The 26,502-nt window shown below is 40.0% G+C and overlaps 1 protein-coding gene across 5 annotated transcripts in view; it reads right to left on the reverse strand.

The window, feature by feature from the left end:
- The window catches only part of SLIT2 (slit guidance ligand 2), a 376,497-nt gene extending 351,016 nt beyond the window's left edge, over positions 1-25,481 (reverse strand). For 4 of the 5 annotated variants that reach the window (XM_042936807.1, XM_042936805.1, XM_042936806.1 and 1 more), the window contains exons 1-4: positions 24,713-25,481; positions 21,883-21,954; positions 20,642-20,713; positions 8,659-8,730 (exon numbers count right to left, since the gene is read on the reverse strand). In XM_042936807.1, coding sequence (XP_042792741.1) covers positions 8,659-8,730; positions 20,642-20,713; positions 21,883-21,954; positions 24,713-24,891 — 395 coding nt within the window. In that variant the 5' untranslated portion in view covers positions 24,892-25,481. The remainder of the gene's footprint in view (positions 1-8,658; positions 8,731-20,641; positions 20,714-21,882; positions 21,955-24,712) is intronic. The other variant, XM_042936808.1, reaches the window with a different exon arrangement.
- Between the last annotated feature and the right edge of the window lie 1,021 nt (positions 25,482-26,502).

The following is a 26,502-nucleotide window of genomic DNA, read 5'->3' on the forward strand; positions in this document are numbered from 1 at the left end:
TTTTTTCAATCAATTGGAACTGTTGGAGGGGAAGCAATCAACCTTTCTCTGTGCTGTTCTCAGCTATTCACATACTTCAAGCTTTAATCTTTCACTAGTAGAAGAAACCTATCATGACGGGGCAAAGCTATCTTTTCCCATTCTGTTTCCAGACGTATTTATTTCTCTTTTCTTTAAGACCTTTTTTTAAACACTTAAATCAAGTTGCCATACTTAGCTGTACACATTCATTTGGGGGAGATTTCAAGAGGCACAGATGTTCCCTTAATAATATTTCACACAGCCATGCCGTACCCTACACCATGGGTATCGCACCAACAGGCCTTTTTACTTTTCATTGCTTCCCTCTCTAGAATTTAGTTTTTCAGAGAAAAAAGAAAGAAAAACTCCTGCCTGAAGTTTCTTACATCAATCACAATTTATCAAACATTTATCACAATTTTTCAACTTTTTACGAAGAATTCAGTGACCGTGATTACCTTGCCTATGGGTAACAGGTAACAAAAAGAGGACATACACATGGTCCCTCTGCCTGCAAAGCTTATGTACATATGAAAAGTATTGGAGTTATAATAACAACAGAACAAAACAAAAATAGCTTCTGGCTGAGATCTATTTCATTATCAAATATTGTTTAAATCCAAAGTGCTAAACGATTTGCAATTTGCGCTGCATTTTGACATATGTTTAATCTAAAAATGCGCTTACAATCACATATGCAGTTTATGTAAAGATGACAGAATGTTCCACAGATCACATCATATTTGCATATTACAAGATCAATGGGTTAATTATCTTATATGGTTTTAAAGATTGAAATTTTAATTAGCAATAAAAATGTTCTTTAGCAACATAGCAATCTTCTGAATAACTTTCACAATAGTTCACCTACAGTTTGAAGAGTTAACGCAGCATTTTCAAACTAATTCATATTTTTCCTTTATTTATTTAGGAAAAACACATCATTAAGACAACAACCCAAATATGCAGGCGTAACACAGCTTCTAAGTCACAGTCTCTGTTTCTATAGCCAATTCATCTTATATAGGAATTTTAAAACTACATGAATCATCAACTGGGATAGGGTAAGAGATCTCATTAAGAACATTCTGGGCTTAATGCATCTTGTGTGGCCAAGTAAGGAGAAATAAAACGATGCATATTTTATGTTAATTTTTAGTGATAAAAAAAATAATGTGGCTACACTTATGTCTGTGTTATTACACCGAGAAAAATTGCAAGACAGAGGTGAAACAGAACGAGGAGATTTTCTGACTGTGGGCAGGTTGCAAAGACATCTGTGTGACTATTTTTTTTTTCATCTTATTTTGCAAGGATGAGACAATAATCATGTAATACAATTTCTACCATACTGGAAAGTTGGTCATGTTCTTTTTTTTTTAATAATTTTTTTAAGTTTTATTTATTTATTTATTTATTTATTTATTTATTTATTTTGAGAGGGAGAGAGACAGCATGAGCAGGAGGAGGGGTAGAGAGAGGGAGGGAAAGAATCTCAAGCAGGCTCTGCATTGTCAGTGCAGAACCCAATGCGGGGCTCGAACCCATGAAAATATGAGATCATGACCTGAGCCAAAACTGAGAGTCGGACACTTAACTGACTGAGCCACCCAGGTGCCCCGGCAATGTTCTTCTGAATACAGAATCTATAATATGACTGGAAATATCCCCAGGAGGAAAATATGATCATTCCCATTTTACAGATAAGGAAACTTGACTCCAGGGGTGTCACCTGATTTCCAAAGATAGCAGAGCTGAGTAGGTATTTAAACACTAGTGTTATATGCCCCTTCTCTTATGCTATATATTAATTGATTTCAGGGTCTTAAAACATATGTCAATACACTAAAATTAGCTAAATAGAACCAGAATCCTATGGACACTTATTCCTGGAATTATTTATGTAAACTTCAGTCACCAAACAGTGGCAATTTCATAATTTGTCACCAAATTTTAAAATATTCCCTGATAATGTGTATTGAAAAATGTCTTTTTCACATGAAAAACATACACTTAAATTCATGTTTCAACAAACACAATCCTTTTTGATGAACTAAGTTTTAATTTACGTATTACAGGTCAGATATTAACCATGGTGGAAGCCCACATATACCACCTATTACCTGGGGCCACAGTGTTACCCTGGTTTCTCTCCCCAGTATCTACAACAGTATCTCCAAATTCAAATTGCACTATTGTGAGTACTTCTTGGTGCAGATAAAAACATTTGCATTTGGGAAAGCAACTATTTAAACAAGTACACTTGAACGGAAAAGATTCTTCTAGTTGATGCAATTAATTACGCTGTAGACTTCACATTCAGAGTATATTCTGTGGGTTAGCAACAACAAAAACCTACTAATTTCTGACTTTCTTAAGCAACAGCTTTTACTTGTAATCTCTTTGAAATAAAACTATCAACGTGAGGCGTGGGCGTGGCAAAAATCTCAAGTACAATGTTAATCCTCACTACATTTATAACTTCTAAATAATAGGATTACATGTTGATTTTAATTTTTGTTAATGTTTATTTTATTTTTGAGACAGAGAGAGAGAGTGAGCAGGGGAGGGGCAGAGAGAGAGAGGGAGACACAGAATCTGAAACAGGCTCCAGGCTCTGAGCTGTCAGCACAGAGCCCAACGCAGGGCTCGAACTCGTCAACCATGAGATCATGACCTGAGCCGAAGTCAGACTCTCAACCGACTGAGCTACCCAGGCACCCCCGATTACGTGTTGATTTTAAATCAAAATCAAAAGTAAGTCCTACTCCATGGCTTGCCTCTTTTCTTCATGTCAAGTGGTAATGGCTATTCTGAAGTGTGTTCAGATACCCGCGTATCAAGTCTTTTGTCTATATACCTTCGGTTACATAATTAGTAATCTATTTTTTAATTTTTATTTTATTTTTATTTTATTTTGAGAGAGAGAGAGCGTGCGCACTAGCAGGGGAGGGGCAGACAGAGAGAATCTTAAGCATTGAGCCCTGACACAGGGCTTGAACTCATGACCATGAGATCATGACCTGAGCCAAAATCAAGATACAAACACTCAAACACCTGAGCCACCCAGGTGCCCCAATAGTAATTTTTTTTTTAATTTTTTAAATGAAATGTTCCTTGTAGATCTCTATTCTCTAAGTGGCAAGAGCAGAGTCCCTTGGGTGCAATGATAGGTCATTAATAAGTTACTGAATAAATAATAAGGGACTTGGTGTTTTAACCACTGACAGTTAACACATTTCTAAGTTTTATCTCACTTATTGGTTCTTAGTTTTCAAAGATCAAGAGTCAACCCGCTCCCCTTCACAAAGTATGAGCATGAGCAATACAAATAGTGTATCTTTGCACCAAATGGTAAGGCAGACACACCACACCCGAGGAACTTTTATCGTCTGGACACGAAGCCCTTCGGCAGCCTGGGCAATGGAGAGCAGCGGTAGCCATCATGGCAGCTCACTAGATGAGTAATGATGTGGGTCTGGCTGGAGGACGGTAACCGTAGCAACTGCAACCTGCAATTCCTGCACAACCACTGTGGGATTTATTGTGGCAGGGGCCAAACAGGCCAAGAGTGAAAGGGAGCAGGAAACTATGGCACCTGACACCTCGAGGAGCCCACACTTTAATCAGAGCTGGCAGGAATTAATTCAAGAGGAATTTTGATACAAGCTCCGCTGTGGCGCTCTTGTTTTTATCCTTGAATACAAGAATCCTGTGAGATTAAATTATATAGTTTTATAGAAATGCGGTATTATATTAAATTAACGGATATTTTGCTTATGTGAAAAATGGGTTATTTTTATTTTACTGTGTCTACCCAAACCCTCCAATGTTTAGAAGACCTAAGGGGACTAAACATTTAATTAGCCAAGTTACCCTTTAAATTTAATTTGGCTCTCTATTATTCATAATGCCTTCCCAGCATTACTGTTTGCTCATTCACGTTACAGACCCTGAACCCGACGGAGACTTAACTCAAGACATCAAACACTTACTGAGAGGTTTCTAAAGGTCAAGCCTCATACTAGACCCTGGGGACATAAAAAAACAAAACAAAACAAAACAAAACAAAACATGTTTTTGTAATAAATGTATATCAGCATTTATATGCATAATCACAGAAAAAGTAAACTAGGTTAATAATAACTGACACGTTTACTAGTGATTATGTCTGGATGGCAAGGTAATGAATAATTTCTATTTCCTCTTTTCTATTTTTCTGAATTGCCCAAACCTTTCTAATATGAGGGTATGTTACTCTTACAACTACTCAAAAACAAAAACAAATGGTAAAGGTCCTTCTGTGGGGCAAGAAGAAAGGAAAATAAAGATAGCTTCACTGTATATGTGTTGTACTTCGCAAATTAATTTTTACCTTAATAAAACAAAAATTAAGTTTTCTTCTAAACAAAAGCCCTGATTATTATTATCAAAAACATTTTGAGCCTCTGAGATCCTATCTGACAGTAAATGAACTGTGACCTGACCAACCAAATTAAGCGGTCAAAATCTATTTGTCTCAGGTAAGTAGTCATTAGGCCATAAAAAAGTCCTTAAGTTTAAAAATACTATTTATAATGTTAGATAATTTAGAGGCTCCAAAGCTCATTGGGGAATAATAAATGCTACTTGTGAACCAGAAATAAAAAGGTTTTATTCAAAGAAGTAGAGAAAATGAATCACTGGGACTTATGTATTTAATTTCATTTGTTAGTTTTGTTTTGTTTCAGTAGATACAAGTGAAAAATGAGTTTCTGCCATGTGCCTTGGATACTTAAGTTTATGTTAGAAGTCTGGGTAAATATAATAATACTAAAAGAAATAAACTGAAAACCACAAAACAAATATTTATAACCAAATGCTCGACCGCAGTACTACCAATGAAATTCCTTTCTAATGAGCCTGGATTAGTAGTTGAAAACTCAAGTTGAAAAGTGTGAATCACTCACCGGTAAATCACCTTTAAGGTTACATTTATCAGGAAGTTTTGTATATGCTACTCATATATATAAATGCCACTCATAAATTTCAATCAATCACGATCGCCCATTCCAAAAGTGACTAAAAATCTCAGTTAATCAGCTCCAGATTGCTCCAAAAATAATTTTCTCCACTCTTAAATTGATAGTAAAGAGGCGACACCAGTTTGGGGGGAGAAGCAAGAGGCTAGAATGGCGTATCTACGCAAGTTAAGGAAACTATATGCTGTCTCTTTTAACCTCCAACCTAGGGCCCTTTACTTTCCCTTTACTTACACTTTCCATCTGTCAACAAGTGCTTGTAATTTTATTACACTGTCCTGTAGTTTATGCAGAGTTGGTATTATTTTACAGAGTTCTGTTAATGGACTGGATAAATGGTAATGCTATTTAAACTAGTCTCCTGCTCCAACAAACACAGCTGCAACTGTACTACTATTTCTGAGCAAACATCTTGACCTGAACATGTAGTGCTCTCTCAACCCGTCCAAAGAGAAATTGGAGCAGACAGCAAAGGAAAAGCATATTTGGCCGCTAGCAGCAACCAACCGTGTCGAATCATAATTCATATACAGCGTACCCTCTTTTTCTTTTATATTGCATTTAGAGTCCAAAAAAAGCATGTGTGCTTCTTCACCTGGCATCTCATTTTCCGCCAAGAGTCAAATGGTGATTTTTCATTACAAAAGTGCAAAGAAAATCTGCATAATGTCCAGTACATCAGACTAGCTTAAATCCTAATGATAAAAATCAGACGTCAGTAGTGTGAACTACACATTAAACTAGTGAACTTCTTTATTAGTTATATACTGGGATAAAAAAGCATTAAATAAAAGTATTAAATAACAAATACAGTATGTGAGAAAAAGAAATGGAGATGCTAATTAGAATGATGCAACCACTTAAAGAGAGAATAAATTATAAATGTGTTTCCTTCATGAATTCTAGATGTGTAGGTCCCTACCGCATTATATAGTAGGGCAATTATGGATTGCTTAATATGTATATGCAAAGACCAGACTAATACCTTCCCTGCCCCAACATATATTCTCTGCTATTAGTCAGAAACCCTGTATCCTTTGTTCTGTCACTGATCCTTCTCGTGAAAGATTCATTTTTCAATGAGTGTTTTAAAGGAGATTTTTGTCTGTCGATCTGGGCACATTTTTCCATCTGTTGGAACATTTGTTTCGGGTGAACTACTAGGCACCTGTATCACATGAAGAAACTCTGAGCTTGAATCCTTCCCTCTTGGAAATTACACTGGTCAGGCAGTCAGACTCACAAGCTTTTGGTTCTTTATTTATTAAAGATATTTAATGCTGGTTGTTTACTCCAATTAATGATTACCATCATAAAAAAAAAGTGGTCACATGTAGCTTATAACTTACCCTCTCAAGAGAAATACCATTGGTAACAATTCACTATATCGAATTCGGGTGGGACAAATAGTACCTTCATTCAAAGGAAGATTCCCGGTGTGAGGGTGAAGCAAAAAATTACACCACTGTTTCTACATGTATTTAGTGTTTATGTCAGTCGGTAAATCCCAACGAATATTAAGCATTATGCCATCAATCTCTAATTTCAGGAACATCAAAGCATTCAAGCCCCTCTTGCAACTAATCCTAAGAAATAAAGTTTTATCTTCCCAAACTCCCCAGAAGAAATCACTTGAGCCGAACAGGTACTCACAACTCTGAGCTGTATTTTCTAGCTGTCCATTTCTCATATTTTTACATGCTTTTAATTAACTAAAAAATACTGCCTCAGAATTTTATGGGTTCTGTTTCTTTAATTTTACTTCTTCAGGATTTCAGGTCTCTTTTCACACAGCAGCTTCCTAAAGTCATAAAGTCATAACAAAATATAAGAGAAAAATCCATTGGTCCACTATGTGATATTGTCTAAGAGGGAAAACTGTTCCACGGAATAGAATTTAATAGAAGATTCTGCGCTGGATTAAACTACCTGAAGCCTCCTAAGAAAAGTAAACCAAGTACTTGTAGACTAAAATTCAAACATTCTGGTTTCTCTGAGGTAGTGTTGAAGTTAATTTTCCCCTTTCGCTTAATATTTTAAATCGTAGATGACAGTCATTCATTTAAATTATATTTTCACAGCTACATAGAAAATGGAAAATTTCCTAGACTGGTGTGAATTGCTTTTGCATGGGCACTATTAGCAAAGTGGTGGTTTCATATCCCTCATCGTATACCAGAAGTCCATTCTCCAGTCTCCTCCATCACCAAAGCTTAACGCAGAAAGCAGAATCACAACTAAAACCCTCTCTGTGGCCCTTCTTAGAAACTAAGCACAAATATTTCTACATCAGTATCAACTTAGCATCTTTACAATGTTCAATATCCTATCTCCTTGGTCAAACTAGTCCGTAAAGAATTCTTATTTAAAAGTCTATTTTCAAGTTTCTTTGACTTTTTTTTTTCCTTTTTTTAATTTACTTAAATGGAGCTAATTAGCTGGCAGGGAACCCAAGGAAAAGGAGAAATCCTGCCAGGCGACTTTGGCTGTCCTCAGAGGACCAGTACCAGGGAAGTGAGACTCTAGAGGGGAGATGCAGTGTGTTCGTTTGGCTGCACATCTGCCCACTGAGCCAGCTCTCTCTGTAGTGAGCTAAGGCACCAGGAGGACTGAACAGAGACCGTGGCCACAGTGCAGGGAGGGCTCGAGGGCAGTGTTGCTAGACTTCCTACTGGTAGAATTGATAACAACACTATTGAACTCATAGGCTACGACAAAGCCAAGTTCGAAAAAAAAGGAATCCGCTCACTTCCCCCACAAACAGGAACCTACGGGACGTCCCCTACCATCCAGGTGGAAGGCGCACCGAGGAATTTCTTCTATATATCCCCAATTTCTTTCATGACATCCATGAACATCAATAATCATCGTTATTTGTTTTTCCAACAATTTGTTGCTTATCTCCCATCTGCACAAAATCACTCATATGGCTGAAAGTCTAATTCAAAAATGTGTTTTCACTATTACTTATTAGGTCAGCGTACAAGCATTCCAAGGAGGAAAACCTGATTCTGCCTAAAACTCACATTATGTTCTTTCCAAAGGAGCACTTCCGTTAACAGTCTATGACATATTTGTGAGGAAACGTTTACGGTCATTCCTATTGCAGAGTTTGGAATTCTGGCCTTAAAAGGAACATTTAAGAGGAAATTTACAGCCCTCTTTAAATACCTTATAATAATATTTCCAGACTAATAAACACGACTCCAGCACAGAAACAATGTCGAGAAAGCTGACATTAAGAACCCTAACTTTATAAGAAAACACTGCCAACTTCCTCTTCAGAGGAAGTATAGTGGCAAATTTTCCCTTCAGAACTTAATCAAAAGTTTCCATAAAAAAGTAAGGTAAATCTCCTCCTCATCACATAACCAAAAAGGAATAATACAATTACAGTGACACATACATGAACCACTAAATGCTAACCAAATAGAACAACAGGAACCACTGGGAAACCAATCATAAACTTCCATAAGAAGAAAAAACAAGCAAGCTTTTAATCCATTAATCTATCAGTGAATAGATTCCAGGAAAGCACAAGGAAACAGATCCAAAATACATTTATTAAAATACAAGGTACTACCCAAAGCAACAATAACTATTTCTGTCTACTTACAGCCTGTAGAGCTTCGAAGTCCCAAGAAACAGCAACTCAGGAAACAGCTGAAGGTGATTTCTGTTCAAACGCCTTTTGAGAAAAACAAAAACAAAGCGTATGTTACATAGAAAATACCCAACAATGAGTCTGTGATTTGGTAGTGTCGTGCCTCATCCTGTATTTCAGGAAAGGAAGAAATGACATTCAAAAGAATTCAAGCATTGCAAATCAAAAGTTGGTTACACCTTTTGTTACCTGACTCTTTAAAGCAATTTTCCATTATGCTTACTCAGATGATTACCGGCACCTAAACCCTAACCTCACATCCTGTGCAACATCAGTCATCCAGAATATACACAGCGAGAAAGGATTTCTTGCCTAGGACTCTGCTGTCTAGGTTAGGTGAGTGTGAGATACAATGCAAACACCACAGTAAATGGTGCCCTAAGATAATTCATGCACTGTCCCAGATGACCTAAATTTTTAGCCAAGGCATTGTGGGGAAATGGAAATTTCAATTTTGTTAGCATTTTGTTTAGCTGTGGGGGAAAAAAAAAAAGTGTGAGGAAATGTCAGCATGATTTGTCCCTATGGGCGAAAGCAGAAGAAAACGGCCAAGTCCAAACCTAAATCCACAGTTCTTGACCCTTAACTGAAAATAAGGCTGAAACAGAATAGGAGTGGCTAAAAATGTTTAGATCGTGCTTTTTTACATGTTTACCTAGTAAACATGTAAAAAATATGTATGTATTTTCATATGAATGTACATTCATATGATATGAATGTAACTTTAGAGTTTAGAAAAAAATTTGACTGCAACTCTAACTCAAGCCCTGATGCTGTGTAACTAAGTTCTTCTGGACTGTGCACACTTCCTGAAGGCTAGGTAGATCCTGATGCTGATGTACTAGGATCTCAATCCCATTCATCTCACATGGACACGTTAATGTTTCAGTAAAAATAAATGTTCACATCTCTGCTTTTCCCAAATTTATTTTTAAAATTGTTTTTAAATGTTTATTTATTTTTGAGAGAAGGAGAGACAGAGCATGAGCAGAGGAGGCAGCAGAGAGAGAGGGAGACACAGAATCCGAAGCAGGCTCCAAGCTCTGAGCTGTCAGCACAGGGCCTGATGCGGGGCTCGAACTCACAAACCGTGAGGTCATGACCGGAGCCGAAGTCGGACACTCAACTGACTGAGCCACTCAGGCACTCCTGCTTTCCCCAAATTTAAATTACATGATAAGCTGATGCAAAATGTACATTTAAATGATTTACAAGTTGCAAAAAAAAAAGATTTATAAATTTCTATTGCCCTACAGGAGAGTAAGGAGGTCCAGAAAACTAACGACACTTTGAAGAAACTTGAGTATTAAATATAAATGTCCAAAGGACAGGAAAAGAAAGCATGCCAATCTTGACTTATTTTTGAGACAGAGAGAGACAGAGCATGAGCAGGGGAGGGGCAGAGAGAGAGGGAGACACAGAATCAGAAGCAGGCTCCAGGCTCTGAGCTGTCAGCACAGAGCCCGACGCGGGGCTTGAACTCACCAACTGTGAGATCATGACCTGAGCTGAAGTCGGACGCTTAACCGACTGAGCCACCCAGGCGCCCCAATCTTGACATATTTAAATGGCCATCTGGTAGCAGCAAAATTATATTTAATCTCCAGAGGGCAGAACTGGCACTAGTGAATACATTTCTTAAGAGAGTATATTATAAGGAAGACCTTTCTAAGAATTAGTGAATTTCCAAGAATTAGAAGAAATGGAATGATCTGCCTTGAGAAACTCAACTTCTGATTCCACTTTTATCCAAGCAGAGGCAGTGTGTATTTTTTTTTTTTTCCTGCAAAGGACATAATCAAAAGAACTCCCGCATTAGGTGAAAAATTGTACCAGCTGAACTTCAGAACTTCTTCAAACTCCAAAATGCCATGAGGTAATGATAAAGACTGTAACTTTTGTTACATAAACTCACATTATGAAGAAGTTGATTATCTACAGAAACATTCTAGGCACTTAATAAAACGCACACTTATAAAAAAAGTATGCCAAGACGATTAGGGGGAAAATGGTAAAATTAGTGGTGAAAGGGTGGAATTTCTTTCCACTTACGCTAATTTTTATAAATAAAGCATATAACAAGGTTAAATTTAAAGTGAAACCAAAAGCTTTTACTTATTTATTTTTGTCTGCTGGGAATGGAGAAAGGAAGGAGTATTTCTGAGGGAGGATGACTTCCAGAGTCTACTATTATACAATTTTCATAAAATAAAACTTAACTATGACCTTGTTATATTTTTCTCTCAAGAAACAGACAACAAATATTCACAATAGTGGCAATTAGAATTTTTCTAGGGAAGCAACCGCTCTTGGAAAGACTCCCATTATTCAAGGAGACAATCTCGATTTCTAAAATGGCAGAGATGGGCTATGGCAATCTCATCCAAACCACTGGACTAATAAACATCCTCCAGGATTCACCGGCCATAACCAGTATGCTCCTTCAAGCCTCCGGTCCCTGCAAAGCCCCAGCTGTTTGGAGAGCTTTCCCTATTCTGAGGGTACTTTCTTACAACTTCTGTGAAGCTTCCCTGATTCCCCTACAGAGAGGTAGTTCCTCCCTTGTCTGTGTCCCCATACCCTCATGGCATTTAATAAATAAGAGTCCTTGACGTTGTATTTCATCACATACCGGTCTGTTTCCCAGTAGGCTGTAAGCTCTTCGAGTACAAAGACCACATGTTTGTATTCTTTCCCTTCCTCTTTGGCACTCAGTGGGTTTTTAGGAAATGCTAAATGAGAACACACTTGTCTTTTTGCATTTTGATATACTCCAGCAACGCTCTAGCATATGCATTTTATATTCGGCCAACTATTCCCCTGGGATGCTTCCTGAGGATCCTGTCTTAGTTTTTATGCCACTTTCCAACTAACCAAAGCCCCACCACCAACCTTGCTTTCATGTGCCCTATAAAGCAATTACGTCCTTCCCCTCCCATCAACCTCTCTCCCACTGCCATACTCAACATCATCTAGAAGTTAGAAGGAATTTGATATGTTTAAATAAAATCAGATATTGTGAGAAAGAAGATATTTCAGATTGGGTGCAGGCAGTGCTTTTTTTTTTTTTTTTTAATGTTTATTTATTTTGAGACATAGAGAGAGAGCCAGAACCAGAGAGAGAGAGAGAAGGGCAGAGAAAGAGAGAGAGAATCCCAAGCAGGATCGGAAATGTCAGCATTGATTCCACAATGCAGGGTGTGATCTCATCAATTTTGAGACAATGACCTGAGCTGAAATCACATCAGGCACTTAACTAACTGAGCCATCCAGGCACTCAAAGTAGTGTCTTTTTCTTTTTCTTAATTATTACTTTCATATTCCCAGCCATTCCTAATTCACTCCAAAAGCGATAGCTAACATAAGCATAACTAAGCTTACTACATGATGATCACTGTTCTGAGAGGTTTACATGAATTATCTCCTTCATTTTTCAGAACAACCCCAACAGTAGATACTATGGTTACTGTTGTTCTGGAGAAGGGTACACAGCTCATAGAAAGTGGAGCTAAAACCTGAATTCAGGTAGGGTGATTCCAGAACCTATCATCTGAAACATTTCTCTCAAAGAGACGCAGTCTAAATATTTCTAAACATTAATTAAAAATAATGTAATACTGAAATTTCACTCCTCATCAATCTTTCCTTGGGAAAAACATAGCTTTATAGAGCCCATTTCTTTAATATCTATGAATGAAACAACTGAAAATAAAACATCATTAAAACAAAACAAAACATGGGGCGTCTGGGTGGCTTGGTCGGTTGGGCGTCCGACTTCGGCTCAGGTCATGATCTCATGGTCCGTGAGTTCGAGCCCCGCGTCGGGCTCTGTGCTGACAGCTCAGAGCCTGGAGCCTGTTTCAGATTCTGTGTCTCCCTCTCTATCTGCTCCTCCCCAGTTCATGCTCTGTCTCTCTCTGTCTCAAAAATAAATTAAAAAAAAGTTAAAAAAAATTTAAAAATAAAATAAAATATTCCAGTATTAAAAAAAAAAAAAAAGAAACAAAAAAAACTCTATACTCAGCTCACTGAATTAAAGATCTGTTCAAAATGCCTAAGGTTGAGAGAAAAATGAAAATATGTATAGTTTTCTCTGAATCCAGGTAGTTCATCATCTTTTCATGAAAATTACTGTGAATGGTCTTAATATTGTCTAAATCAACCATCTGCATAAGACAAGGTAATATAGTAGAAAGGCAGATAATAAATGATGTGATAACATGCATAGAAAAACAGTATTATGCTTTTTCCCTCTAAAAGAATATCATGGGGCACCTGGGTGGCTCAGTCAGTTAAGCATCCGACTCTTGCTTTCGGCTCAAGTCACGATCTCGCAGTTTGTCAGTTCGACCCCCACATCAGGTTCTGTGCTGACAGTGCAGATTCTGCTTGGGATTCTCTCTCTCTCTCCCTCTCTCTCTGCCCCGCCCCCATTTGTGCTGTCTCTGTCTCTGTCAAAATAAACAAATAAACTTAAAAAAAAAAACATAAAAGACTACCAGTACACTTTTTGTTCCTGTTCTTTCTTGAATCAGTGCTAAGAATGAATGGAAATACAAACATTAAAATAAAAGGTGAAACTCTTTCAAAATACTCAATTAAAGGAAAAACTTGAAAGCGGGGATTTCCTGTAAAACGACCAGAAATTAACCCTTTAAAAGGATTTTTTTAAATCCAGAATTACTTTAAAGGCCATTAAGGTGCACAACAATTTCTAAACAGGGCTGGAGTAGAACACAGAATACTTCTTAGCAGCTTGAAAAGGATACTGCCATAATGCTGATGCTAATGTAAATGAGTTACAGAAGCTAAAATCTGATGGTCCCAGAACAGGAAAACAACATATAGTGAATGAAATGTATCTCACAGGAGGATTTATGGGAGCCAGCGTAAATTGGCTCCATTAAGCAGACCAGGTGGTCAATTACCTATTGTTCAGAACAAGGACAATTGTGTTGAAGATTCATTATACCCAGCTCCTGTGCTACCAGCTAGATGGAATCTGCCCACAGGATCTCTGGGCTGATTGAGATTCTCGGGATGGTAATGCATGATTCCAGAAAGGTGTGCAAAGTGCGTCTCAAAGACACTTTTCCTTAGGGCAAAGATGAGAGGGATCCCAGTAACTGCTTCCTCTGTGTTACTGCTAGTTTTGAGCGTGACCTTCAGTGGGGTGAATGATCTTTCTGTGTCACACAAAACACCACTGGTCTCTGAAATGCTTATTCTTAACAACCTCAATCTGAAGGGCAGCCTGAGCATTATTGACAAGCACTGCTTCAAATTATGATCTGTCAACTGTTTCTATGTCTTGTCCATTGGTAAAAGTGACAGCCTCTTATTTTTTCAACTTTTACCAGTGAATATTTGCAACCTCCATCCCAATTCAAAGTGTAAAATGAAAAGAATTTTACCAAAGCCAACGGAAAATATATGTCTCGTATCTACCGGCTGTTGTAAATATAAGGTACTTTAGCAATGTGCTTGGTCTAGAACAAGTATTCTATAAATGCTGCCTTAACAAGCTTATCATGTATAATCTGTTTTTCGTACAAAAATGTCTTCTTTTCAGGTAAATTTCTACTTATTCTTAAAATGTTTTTATTCTAACATTTTTTAAGGCAAAGATTTTAACATTTGTGTATTACTTCGATGGATAAATCAAACTTATGAGTAAAAATGTTGCTTCCACTTCATTCCCCGTACTTCTTGGCATTTCTTTATATATCCAGAGCAATGAGAAATACTCTGAAACAAAACTTGAAGGTATTTTTATACATTCTTTCCATCTCTTCTATTGCCATATGCCATAATAAGAAAACCAGAATAAAACCGGTAATAAAATGTGAATGTACAAAAGTCAAATTTATTATGTACACATTTTATTAGCTCAATAAAATAATGCCTAAACTGAGCTTTTGAAAAACAGGAGAAATGTTGAAAATCATGATAAGAGTTCCTTAAATACTAACCATGTGACAAGCGTTTTGTGAAACTATGTGTGCATTATTTTATTTAGACCATGTACTGCCAGCATGCAAGACAATAATTATCTCTGTTCCAAAGACGAGGAAACTGAGGTTTTGAAAGATGAAGCAATCTGATCAATATCTCCCAGTGGAACTCAAACCAAAGGTTTCCCAGTTTTGCACAATAAGAGGATAACAGACAAATGAGAGTTACCCAAGGCGTGACTATTGCTAATTGAAAGGAAGAGTTTTCTGGTGTCACTCTTATCTAATGTTTCTGATTTTAAAAGGGGGTATAAGAGTTTGTGTCTGTTTAGAAAGCATAAACGACAGTACAACCAATGAATGTTTGCTGCATTCTATAGAACAGGCAACAGAAAATAAAACTACAAAGTGCCTACGCAGAGGGGAGTCTGTTCTTTGCACCCTGCGCTCACTGCCAGAAGCTCAAAGAGCAGCACACACGTGAGGAGCTCCAGAGCTACCCACCTGCATCCAAAGTGGATGAACACGGCAGACGACAGTCAAACATTTTTTTGTAAATGTTCTCTTAAAGTAATATTCCCATTACGTCAGTACCAAATCACCCCTGTTGTTACCAAACTGTCATTCTGAAAGCATTTTCCCCAATATTCCCTCCAGTCCCGCAGATATAAATTGCTCTGAAAAAAAGGTAAGTGCAGTCTTTATGAAAGTCCACGCAGAAAAGTCTCTAATTGCATGCAAAGTTGTGAAATTCCATCTAGCGGGCATAATTCAAGCAGAAAGGGATCCAACAGGAATGAAAGACAGAATTCAATGTAAAATATCTGACATTCACTGCTTCCGCAAATACATTGTAACAGTGCAAACTAAACTACTCATTTCAGGGAGGTATAAAGGACACAGCATCCAGCAAACACTGTCACAAAGGATGAGCCCAAAACAGATGTGGGAAAAATAAACAGCCTTGCTGCTTCAGAATGTATAAAACGGTCCACAAAGAGCAAACAGGCCTTCTCACCACCCTTCAACTTCAAGGCCCATAAAAAATGTTGCATGAGAAACCCTTTTGGATGCATTCAATGTTCCGCTAAACTTTCAATAGTGCACATGCATTAAAGCCTCACGTGATCAGTCAGTATACATAAATGAAAATAGTCCAATATCGCTTATAAACAAGTGGGAATAATTCACATTGAACAGATATCACAGATAAAGTGATACACACTTGATCATCGATAGCATTTTTATCTCATGCAGGGCATATACTCAACCTCTGTTAGCAAGTTTGACATGTTCTTTGAAGACACACTTTATTTCCTAGGAAAATAACTGCCTTGATTTTAAAGTTGGTAGTATAAAGAAGCCAGAGAACAATTCTTTTGAGATGAGCTTGCATTCTTTTCCAAGGCAATTAGAACTGTTGGTTTGCCCTACTTTAAGAAAAGCACTATGTTATGTGTTGCCTGTAAATTTGTAGGATTAGTCAGAAGAGGGATTCTCCACATTCTTGATGAACGGGGGATAAGTGGTGCTTCCTTCAGACCTGTTCCACAACATATTCTCTACTTGAACTCATGTGTAGAGACCTACAACAGAAATCCTAGAGCACCATAATTCCTCAGCCTCACACTGGCTGTCATGTGCTTAGGAATGGGGTGTGCACGTGGGAGAACTAATTCAGCACCACCTTAAATAAAATATTAATGTGTCCTTTAGATATTCTCTCCTGAGAGTGCAGTGTTTGGTCAAATTTAGGTTCCATTGTAAAGGGATTTAGACTTGTCTAAATTAAAATGAGTATCTTCTTTATATTGGCTGTATAGAAACTTGAAAATGTCTACGGGTACAGGTTTATTTTCCAGTATTCCCTGCATGGTTTCGTTATAATACTTCAGGACTCATTTTTTAAGCAAAAACAAAACAAAACAAAAAACAAACAAAACAAAGAAAAACCAGCATATCAAATTACAAAGTTAGTAGGAAAAATATAATTTCCAATCCAATGATAGTAAAACTTGGAAAGTTTAAAGCAATACTTGTTTTAAATGAACACATTCACATGTTACTAGTATGAAAAGAAAAACAGTCCAAAACCTTGCCTTTATCATTCCTGCAATTTCCTTATTGCAAGGGTACAAGATGATTGTAAGTTAATGCAAAGCCTAATACTCCAAGATTTTCTATTGGTTTTCATTAACATAATCTAGGAATATCAGGCTTTTATTTTGCATATAAGCATTTCATTGCATTTAGGACTTCATGTCCTAACATTTTTTTGACAACCCAAACAATATCAAAACTTTCTCATACTCTTGCTTTTCCATTAGGAAGGAACCTGTAAATGCATAAATTTTGACTAGTGGAAACTGAAGTGGCCTGGGTCTCCTTAAAAGGTCATAAAATAGAACTTTAATGACTGCACTATAATCCCATAAACTAGAAGTGAACAACAGAATTTTACACCAGCCCACAAAAGTTTGGGGCCCCAATATGATTTTTTTTTTTGACCCTCAAAGGCCTGATGCACCAGCGAAGAATCACTTTGAATCAACAATTTTGCATGGAGACTATCGCAGATATGCACAGGTATCTTCTGGGAATCATAAAAATGTATATGTCATACATGTTCCGATTCTTGTAGCTTATTTGTAGTTTGCTTTGCATTAATTAGTTTCCATTGAATTAACTAGTCACTTAACTACATTAGATTTTGGTCGAACACCTCAGCTAAACAAACAGGAGACCTCCTAATACAATCTACATGAGGCACATTTCTCACGGTTTCCTTCCATTCCCAGATAACAAGAACTACTGGCAACACAGAACATGGAAATCTGCCACTACACATGTGAGGTCTGAAAGTATGGGAGGAAACTGTCAAGACAGGAAGTAACGTGTGGTCATGGTGTGTAACCATGATTAAAACATACTCCTTTTATAGTGATTCATAACCACATTCTGATGATGATCATATTATCTGATGTTATTTTCCATACAACAGAAAGGAGGGAGGGAGGGCGTGTGGAAGGAGGAAGGTTTTTAATATCCATTTATTTCTTGACTTTTGACTGATATAACCTTGTATTTATTGATTCTTTGAAGTGCAAAACAACCTTTCTTTTTGTAGCTATAATGCTTGGATTCACAAATGATGACTTTCTCTATGCTAAAATCAAATTCACCCTAATAACATGACTGTTTCTTACAGATTAAGAGTTGTATTTCTAGAAGGGCACAGATCTTATCTCCTGTTTTCAGATTTGTCTTCTTTCTCTAGATCAAGTTAAAACTCTACCAACATAAAACAAAAAGGAAAAACTTGTAATTTTTAAATGTTCACAAGATAGCCTTTTGGAATTGTTTTAATTTTATCATTCTAAAATGAAAAAAGTTTAGAACCATATATGGCACACAAATAAAATTAATATTTTTATTTTTTGTTCTTCACACAAAAAAATGAAAATTAAGCTACTGTGAATACTATATGAATGGCATTTATAACATAAACCTGCATTTATAACTTTTTCTTCCTTAGAATTTGAATGGAAAAATTCACATCTAAATTGCTAAAAACAATATAAGTTCACACAACATATAATTAGTTAAAAGTTAATTCATTGATGTACTTCCAGTTTCTTACAATGTTTCTTGAAACTTCATAGGGGAAAAAAGGCAGTTTTTGAGATGTTGTCACCACCTACTAAAATAAGAATATATCCCATCGGCCATAGTAACTTGTTTATGGACCCCTCTGGTTAGCTTTTTTTATTTGTATTTTTTAAATAATATACTGAAAAAAATCTATAATAGTTTATTTCATGATAACTTGAATGCATTCTTCGGCAAAATCGCCTTGCCATTTAACGTATTTAAAAAAATAAATATTTGAAAAGTGTATCCACAATGTTCCTAAGAAATGGTTTTGAATTCCAGAGTCCCAAGGAGATGAATTGGCTGTCAGATAGCAATGTGCTTCCATCAGAAGGACTTGGCAGTTGTAAACAAAAGGAATTTTCTCAGCTTTTCCTCACAAATATGAAATATTTGCTCTCCGCCAACAGCTGGGGTGATTTAAAGAAGTCCTGCATATATATTAGTTTCATTCAAAATTACAAATCTTCCTCCCACTCTGAAACATCTGACTGCATCTTAGTGGAATACAAAATTGTTCTGAGATGAAGTGACATTCTCAGGGGAAGTAAAAGCGAAAAACTAGTACCTACTTACAACTCTAAACAAATTTCAGATCATAAGGCAACTGGTTAATAATTTCTAGAAAAAAGTGAATTTGTTCAAGTGATATTCGAAGTGGCTTGAAAAACAACGAAAGGTTTGGTTTGTTCTAGCATTTCTGAAGATATTTAGAACGACAATATAACCTAACTGAGACTGCGTGAAAAGTCATTGAAATTCCTTCAACTGGATGCTGGTTAAGGATCAAAATATATGTTTCTGTATGATAGTGAAAAATTATTCATGAAAAAAGTGTTAACACTTGAATTATAATTTAAAATTCTCTATTCATCTCACCAAATATTTAAATTACATTGATACTTTTTAAATGGATGAATTAAAAATACCTTTACAAGATACTCACTAGGAATTAACTATTCACAAAGCCCACGAAGGAGATCAAAGAATACTTTCAGAGTATCTTTATATACCAAGAGATAGGTTATGAACTTATGAACTTCGTAATGAACTTAACTAAATGTTTACCTCGTTTTTATTTCTCTCTGAAAACTAGCTCAAAGTAGTGATTTTAAATTTATTTTAGTTATATTCCCTATTTTGGAATATATATCATGGACAAAATATTACAATAAGATAGACATCCCAGGGTTTAATTTTACTTGCGGTGATAAAAATGATGCCTATATATTTACAAATATCTTGGAAATTGACAAGCCATTTTTGTCTACTTAAAATCACACAGAATTAACTTCTGCCCTTGGGCCCAGTGAATCTGAATAAGTGCTATGCCTAAAATTAACTTTATATTTCATTATTTTAAATAAAATTTTTATTTTTACCTAAAGTGCCTATTAAAGCAGGCATGGAAATTGTTGCTATGTTTAATAGAGCTGTTACATGCCCTTAAAATGCAAACTTACTAAACTTGAGTTATCAAAACATATGTGACATGGAATTCATACCTCAAATTATATAGTGTGTAATTTATCTTAATTATTTCAGACAGATATTTCGTACTCTGTAGATATAAATTAATAACGGCCCTCAAGTAGTATATATCAATGCATAAGATTTTGTGTCTGAAAATATAAAATATATTTTAAACTCTGAAGTCCACATGGCCTTCTTGGGGGGAAAAAATCTTAAAATAAACATGCTTTGATACTATAATTCTTGCTTCCATTTCTCCTAATCTTTACATTCTTTTTCCAGGAGAAATATTTAGAAAGCTACTATAAAATAATGAAAAGAAGTTGTGAATAGCTATTACTAACAATGTTCACCATAAGTGATAAGTATCAAAAAGCAAATTTGCACCACTGAGAATCTAAAACATGTTCTCAAGTGTCACCGGTGACACACAAAGCAACAGTATGAAAATTAAAATAACAGCTAGCAAAACTTTTCTTTTCCATAACATATTATAAATGCAAATCAAATAACCACCTTTCTTCCTATAAAATCAAATAAAACAAACTAGATGGACAACAAGGAAAACATGTACCTCTCTAAGTACCAAAGCAATGGTTATTCAAGGAAATCAATGTCTCAGGAAAGAAGTCTGTTTTTTTTTTTTTTTTTAATCTTTATTAAAAGTTAGTACTATTTATGCAAAATCCCACAATTTGCAATTGTAAATTAGCCTGAAAACCACTTATTCGACCTTGTATTTCTGTAAAACTTTCAAAGATTAAGACACAAAGTTGAAGACATGGCCCTTGAAATTCAAGGATTTTTTTTAAAAAATACAGTTATGTCGTCATAACTTTGGAATTAAAAATACTTACAGTCTCTCCAGTTCTTTAAGATCCTGGAATGCTCCTCTTTCAATGGTGCTAATCTTATTCTCCATAAGCTGACTGAAATGCAAAGTATAACAGGGTCTTAATGTTACCACTCCCCATCTAATAAGCAAGTTTCAGTTCAGCCACTGAGACACTCATAACCTCCTTCCCTTTATAAAATTAAACAATGCTCTGGTTTGAGATTTCATATGAAATTTAAGGATGGTATATCTGAGAGAAATCACAGAGGGCCGAGGGCATCCACAGCACAAAACTTTCACAGAAAATACTAACATACTAGTAAAAGTTACTAGTCAAAACTGTGAAACTCCAACTGGAGTTTACCCTGAAGAGCAACCCATGACACGGCAGTTTTGATGGCTGTTTTTGGTAAACTGATTTTGGAGTGAGTTCTTCACTGAAAGAATCCATATACAGTATGTCACCATACGCATACTTTAATTCACTTATGGATATACACTGGAAATCGGATGATTTCATAATAGCCACAATGTGTCTTTTAAAAGATAAACACTCAACACAATGATCAAACGTATATGTTCATTGCAATGTATATATTTACAAATCTGTGGGTAAAAACAGTTTTACATTACACTGAATCTCACATGATGGCTCCCTCACAATATATGTAACCCACTAATTAAAGAAGTAATCGTAACGCAACAATATTATAAAAACTACAAGAGATGTGAAATACAACAATTCAAAATATGACCAGCAATATTTTTATAAACACTTCCCATCAAAAACTGTGAAGAGTTGGATTGCTTGATTTTAATGTTAGGAATCATATCTCAGTGCTGTTTGCTAAAAAAAGGTCTTCTATATTAGTAATAATAAAATGCAGACCCACTTAAATTCTTTCTAGTTAATCTCAAATCCTAAAAGTGTATCAAATGTCTCACATTACTTATTCATATTGTGGAAGCAATTATTCTACACTTTTATATGCATGAGGCACTTAGGGTATGGTATAGCAAACATTTGAGGTCATTTCTATAATATTGTTTCAATGGCAAGCATCCAACCTTAAAATAAAAGCCTACATTTTCATTAAAAGCTATAATACATTGATAAACAAAAAAAGAAAGGAAACCAAGACCTTTTAAAATTTTATGTTTCTGTCATTGGGACAGTTTTTCAAAGTGAGACCAGTAACAATACAAAATATGCAGCCTCAAGAACAAAAGAAAATGTTTCAAAATACAGAACAACATACTTACAGAACTCTTAAGTGTCTAAGACCAGCAAAATCTGTCTTGGTAATCCGTGTGATGTTATTTCCATTCAAATCCCTAAGAGAAAACAAGAAAATGAAAGTTCCACTTTATTTCTATCAAGATCTAGTTAAAGAAAAAATAAAAAGTAAATAAAACTTTAAGGTGAAAGATCAGTTCCAATTACTAAAGTAAGTTACAAAGTAAACGACAGAATGGAGTAGTAACCTTTGAAAGTTTTTTTTTTTTTTTTTTCCTAATGATTCTTAACAAGTTTACAAAGTCCATGCTTACTGGCATCTGACAAGAACATGAAGTGATTATGTTATCACGAAAAGTCCTCTTTTGTGTGTGAATGGAAGTGCTTTCAATTTTTGGTTTTATAAGGATGTGTCTATTAATTTCACAGGTATTCTGCTATTTGACTATTATTGTTAGGCACGCCCCCAAAAAGTTCCCTTCAGGCGCTTAAGTGGAACACTTTTCTAATACTACTCAGAAAGAAATTTCTAAAATTCAGAACCCTGTCCTTAGGTGGCATGGTGGCTAAACTTCCTAAGGCAAAGGAAAAAAAACGTTAGAGTGCCATCAAAAGAACTCCACTTCAAAGACTTGCATTTATAGGCATTTACCTTCCAACAATTCTATGTTTGTAGGAAAACTAAACTCTTCATTTGCAGCTCAGGGAACCCCGCTGAGACTGTAAAGTGAAAACTACTGGCGGGGGCAATAATGGAAATAGATTCAGGCCCTCACATTTTTGTTCGGATTTCAGCACCACGTTTCCTTCCAGTCACCACCCCCTTTTCTGGCATCTTAGGTCAAGATCTAAACTTGCCCTGGTTCTAATCATTTCAAGTAAAACCAGGCTTTGCTGCGGTTTGCATGTTGTCCTTCACGGAAGTAAGTTTTCTCTTACCTCTGACTTGAAAACATCGTGTTTGAAATTTGCATTTAAAGCGCTTATTTTGTCAATGGTAGAGCCCTATAAGCCAGCACTGAGCAAACTGTTTTCTGAAAACTTTACTGACCCCTCTCCGCCCCCCCCCCCCCCCCCGGCCCCAAGGACCTGAAACTCAAATTACTATTTTGTTCTAAGTGCACTCCCTTTTTGTTGAGTAAGACATGTTAATGTCTCAACTTTAAACTGTTCTGGATAGCATGCAGTGACAAGCGCTAACACAGAATTCTGCAGGGCTCTCTCCCCAACCCAACGCTCCATGCCGAGCAAAGTAGCACCAAGTTGTTCCTACAACTGTTGGGGTCTTTTACGGGCTATTTGACGGAACATGAATCCTTACCCCCCCCCCACCCCCCACCGCCATCCCAGACAAATGTGGTAGATCACATTTTGACAAGACACCCTCGGTCGGGCCCCAACTAGCCCAGCGCTTCGGGCCTGGGAAGGAGGGAGAAGTGGGGGGCAGGCCAGTGAGGCTGGGGGTGGGGGAGCCATTTGCAGAGGAAGAAAGGGCTCAATTCCGGCCTTTAAGCTGAGGGCGAGGCAAATGAGTTAGATAAGAAGAGCGACTCGACGCGCGGCGGGCGGCGCGGGTCCCAGCGGGTCCCCCGCGCGGCCCGCAACCCTCACAGCTCCGGGGGCGCAGAAGCCGCGGCAGCAGAGTCCGGCGCGCTGGCCCCCGCCGCCCTCGCGCCGCGCACCCGGGCCCACGCGCAACGGCGAGGGGAGAGCGCCCAGGGCGCTCGGGCAGCGCGGGGCGGCGGCCTCGGCGTTCACAAAGGGAATGGCCTCCATGCTCCGCTTCCCTGAACTCGGGAAGTGCCCCACCAGGAGCGCGTGGGCCGTCAACACCGGGTCTGAGATACTTCTTCATTAGAGATTCGCAGAGACAGGGAGGCGGGGATGTCTGCGGGCAGCAGAGCGCGAAGAAGGGAAGGAAGGAGAACTGCGGCCACGTGAATGGGCGCAGAAACTGCCAGAAAGGTGCACGGGGGTGATCCGGGGCTCAGCGGGAAGGGCCGGAGGGGGCAACGGAGGGCTGCGGGGTCGCCGTAGCAGTCAGCACCCTGCTCGGCCGGTTCGGGTTGGAGAGCCAGCCCTAACTTCGCCTAGACGTTGGGAAACGGTCCTCCTCTTCAGTCACCCGCTGGGACAGGTCTCCTGGGGCCCGCCGCCGCCTCCTCGCTGGGGACGTGGGGGGCGGGGGAAAGAGTCGCGGGGGCGGCGTGCGGCGGCCGAGAGAGCCGCCTCGGTCCTGGGGCATCCTTCCCTCTGAGGCCTGCAGAAGAGCGCCCCCGGGGCGGACCCAGCCGCCCCACGACCCCTTCTCCCCACCCCTCCGTCCCCAGGAGGGAGACACTGAGCCGCTGAGCGGAGGTTTCTCCCCTCTGAGTCCTTCCGCCAACCGCCCCCCGCACCCCCCTCCCGCGCCGCCCCGCGGCGACAAACGCTGGGATTCGGTCCTGAAACCACCCCGCCAGTGTTGGCCACCGCAAGGTGACTCCGTTTACAGAGTCTGAGGAACAAAGTCGCGTCTCCTTCGCCCCGGGCATCCTCCACTACTTGTCCCCACGTTAGCGGCTCCCCAAGCCCGAGAGAAGTCGCCTGCTCAGGGATGGAACTGGCTGGACGAAAGCGGGAGGAAAGGACCAAGCGCATCTGCCAGCCGGCCCGCCCCTCCTAGGGCAGCGGCCCCTCCCTGAGTAGCGCCCTCCTGTCCTTCGCCCTCCCAGGGAGTTCAAGCCCAGGATGAGCGTGCAGGAGAGCTACCCAGGCACAGGTCCCTGTGCGGCTTGATCCCTCCAGTCTCGATGAAGGGGATGCGCGACCCAGTGTGTGTGTGGCGGGGGCGGGGGGTGAAGATCCCGTACTCACAGTCTCTCGGTGTTTCGGGGGATATTCCTGGGCACGCTACGCAGCGCCAGCCCGTGACAGTCCACCGTGCTGCCCGAGCAGGAGCACTGCGCCGGGCACGCCTGCGGCGCCACCTCGTTCAGAATCGCCAGCACTAACCCCAGCGACAGGGATAGCGTTTGCCAGCCGACGCCGCGCATCTTCCCCCGCCGCCTCCTCGCTCGCCGGCGCCGGGGGTTCCTCCTTAGCTCCTTGTTCCGCGCGAATCGCGCTGTGTCTGAGGCCCAGTCTCTGGCGCAGGGCTAGGAACCCAGAGTGTCCGGGTAAATGTACACAAAATAATTTGGAAGTAACAGTAATAATATTCAAGGCAGTAGAGATGGCACAGGTACGCGCCTCCCACTTCCCCTCCAACCTCCTCCAGCAGGGCAGGCGCTCCTCGGGTCCTGAAGGCGCAACTTTAGGTCCTGACGATCAATCGGCCAGGCCAAGGCTATAAAGAGACCCCAAAGCTGCGGGGAGAAGGTCACACGTCGTCTGTCTCTCAACGATCAACTTGGCGGTAAAAGAGCTGGGGCTCCTAAAGGCCGTAAAGATGCAGGGGCCGGATGCGCGGAAAAGGGAGTGCTCCGATTCCACGGAGGAGTCTTCAAATCCGATTCCAGTGGAGAGGCTATGAGACAGAAGAGGGGTGCTCAACAGAAATGGTGGCCTCGATCAAAGTGGGTTCTCCGAAGCTAGAAGGCGCAAGAGCCCCGTGGGCCGGGAGCGGAGCGCGCCGGACGACTGGGCATGGCGCGCGGGGGCGCACGGGGCGGGGGCGCAGCCTGGGGGTCGCGGGGCGGCGCTGCGTGCCTCCCGCGCGGTTCACTCGAGCGGCCTCCCTACAGCCTGCGGCTCTTCCGCAGCCGGGACACGTCCTCGCCGTTTCCCGACAGCCGAGGGCGGTTTGCAAACACACATGCACTTCGCCGAAGGAGATCTCGGCAATCCCGCCTCCCTCCTGGCGTCCTTGGCGACGCTCCGCACCGGGGCCTTCCCCGAGGTCACGCAGAAAAAGACAAAAGGGCAATGGGGCCGCCGCAGCCGGCAGAAATATCCACTAGTCACCACCCCGACAGAGGAAATCCAAGAGGCCAAGTTGAGGACCAGGGCTCCTCCGAGGATTGGGTCGGGGCTGGCTGGCTGGCAGGCAGGCCGGAAGGTGTGCAAAGGCCAAGGTGGAGGTGTTCGCGTCTTGGGTCCTGCCGGAAAGAACTGGGGGATAACGAGGTGGCAGTTGGCCGGTGGGATCGGCTACCCCGAGGAGAGCCCAGAAGGCAGCTGAATGGCAGTCCCGTGCGCGCGCGTGTGTCGGCCCCTGGCGTCTCCCGGATACGCCGCAGCTCCGCAGCAGACACCTGATGGCAAAGGTGGACGAAACAAGAGCAGACTCCCGGGCAGGCGCAGCCCCTTGGCCGCCCCCCGACAGCCGCCCGCAAGTGGGCCCTCCTCCTCGTCAAAGTGCAGGAACTTTTCCCAGGCTTTGAATCCCGTCCCCCACGGCCACAGTGGGAGTCTTCCCGCCGACGTCGCGCCGCCGCCCGGATCCCGGTGCTGCACCTGACTCGGCGGCCGCAGTCCCGAGCAGCCAGTCTCCTTCCAGCCCCTTCCCCTCTCCTGGCTGCTATCCGCGCCTCCTTCTCCAGAGAGGGAAGTGGCGGAGAGGGAAAGCGGCGACAGGCAGCGGGGGCTCGGGGGCTCTGCTGGCTCCCGAGCTCCTGGCAAGTGTCTAAACAATAGGACGGACGCAGCAGCCCTAGTCTCGCTCG

The sequence above is a fragment of the Panthera leo genome, chromosome B1 (genome assembly GCF_018350215.1).
Source record: "Panthera leo isolate Ple1 chromosome B1, P.leo_Ple1_pat1.1, whole genome shotgun sequence".
NCBI classification, from domain to species: domain Eukaryota; kingdom Metazoa; phylum Chordata; class Mammalia; order Carnivora; family Felidae; genus Panthera; species Panthera leo.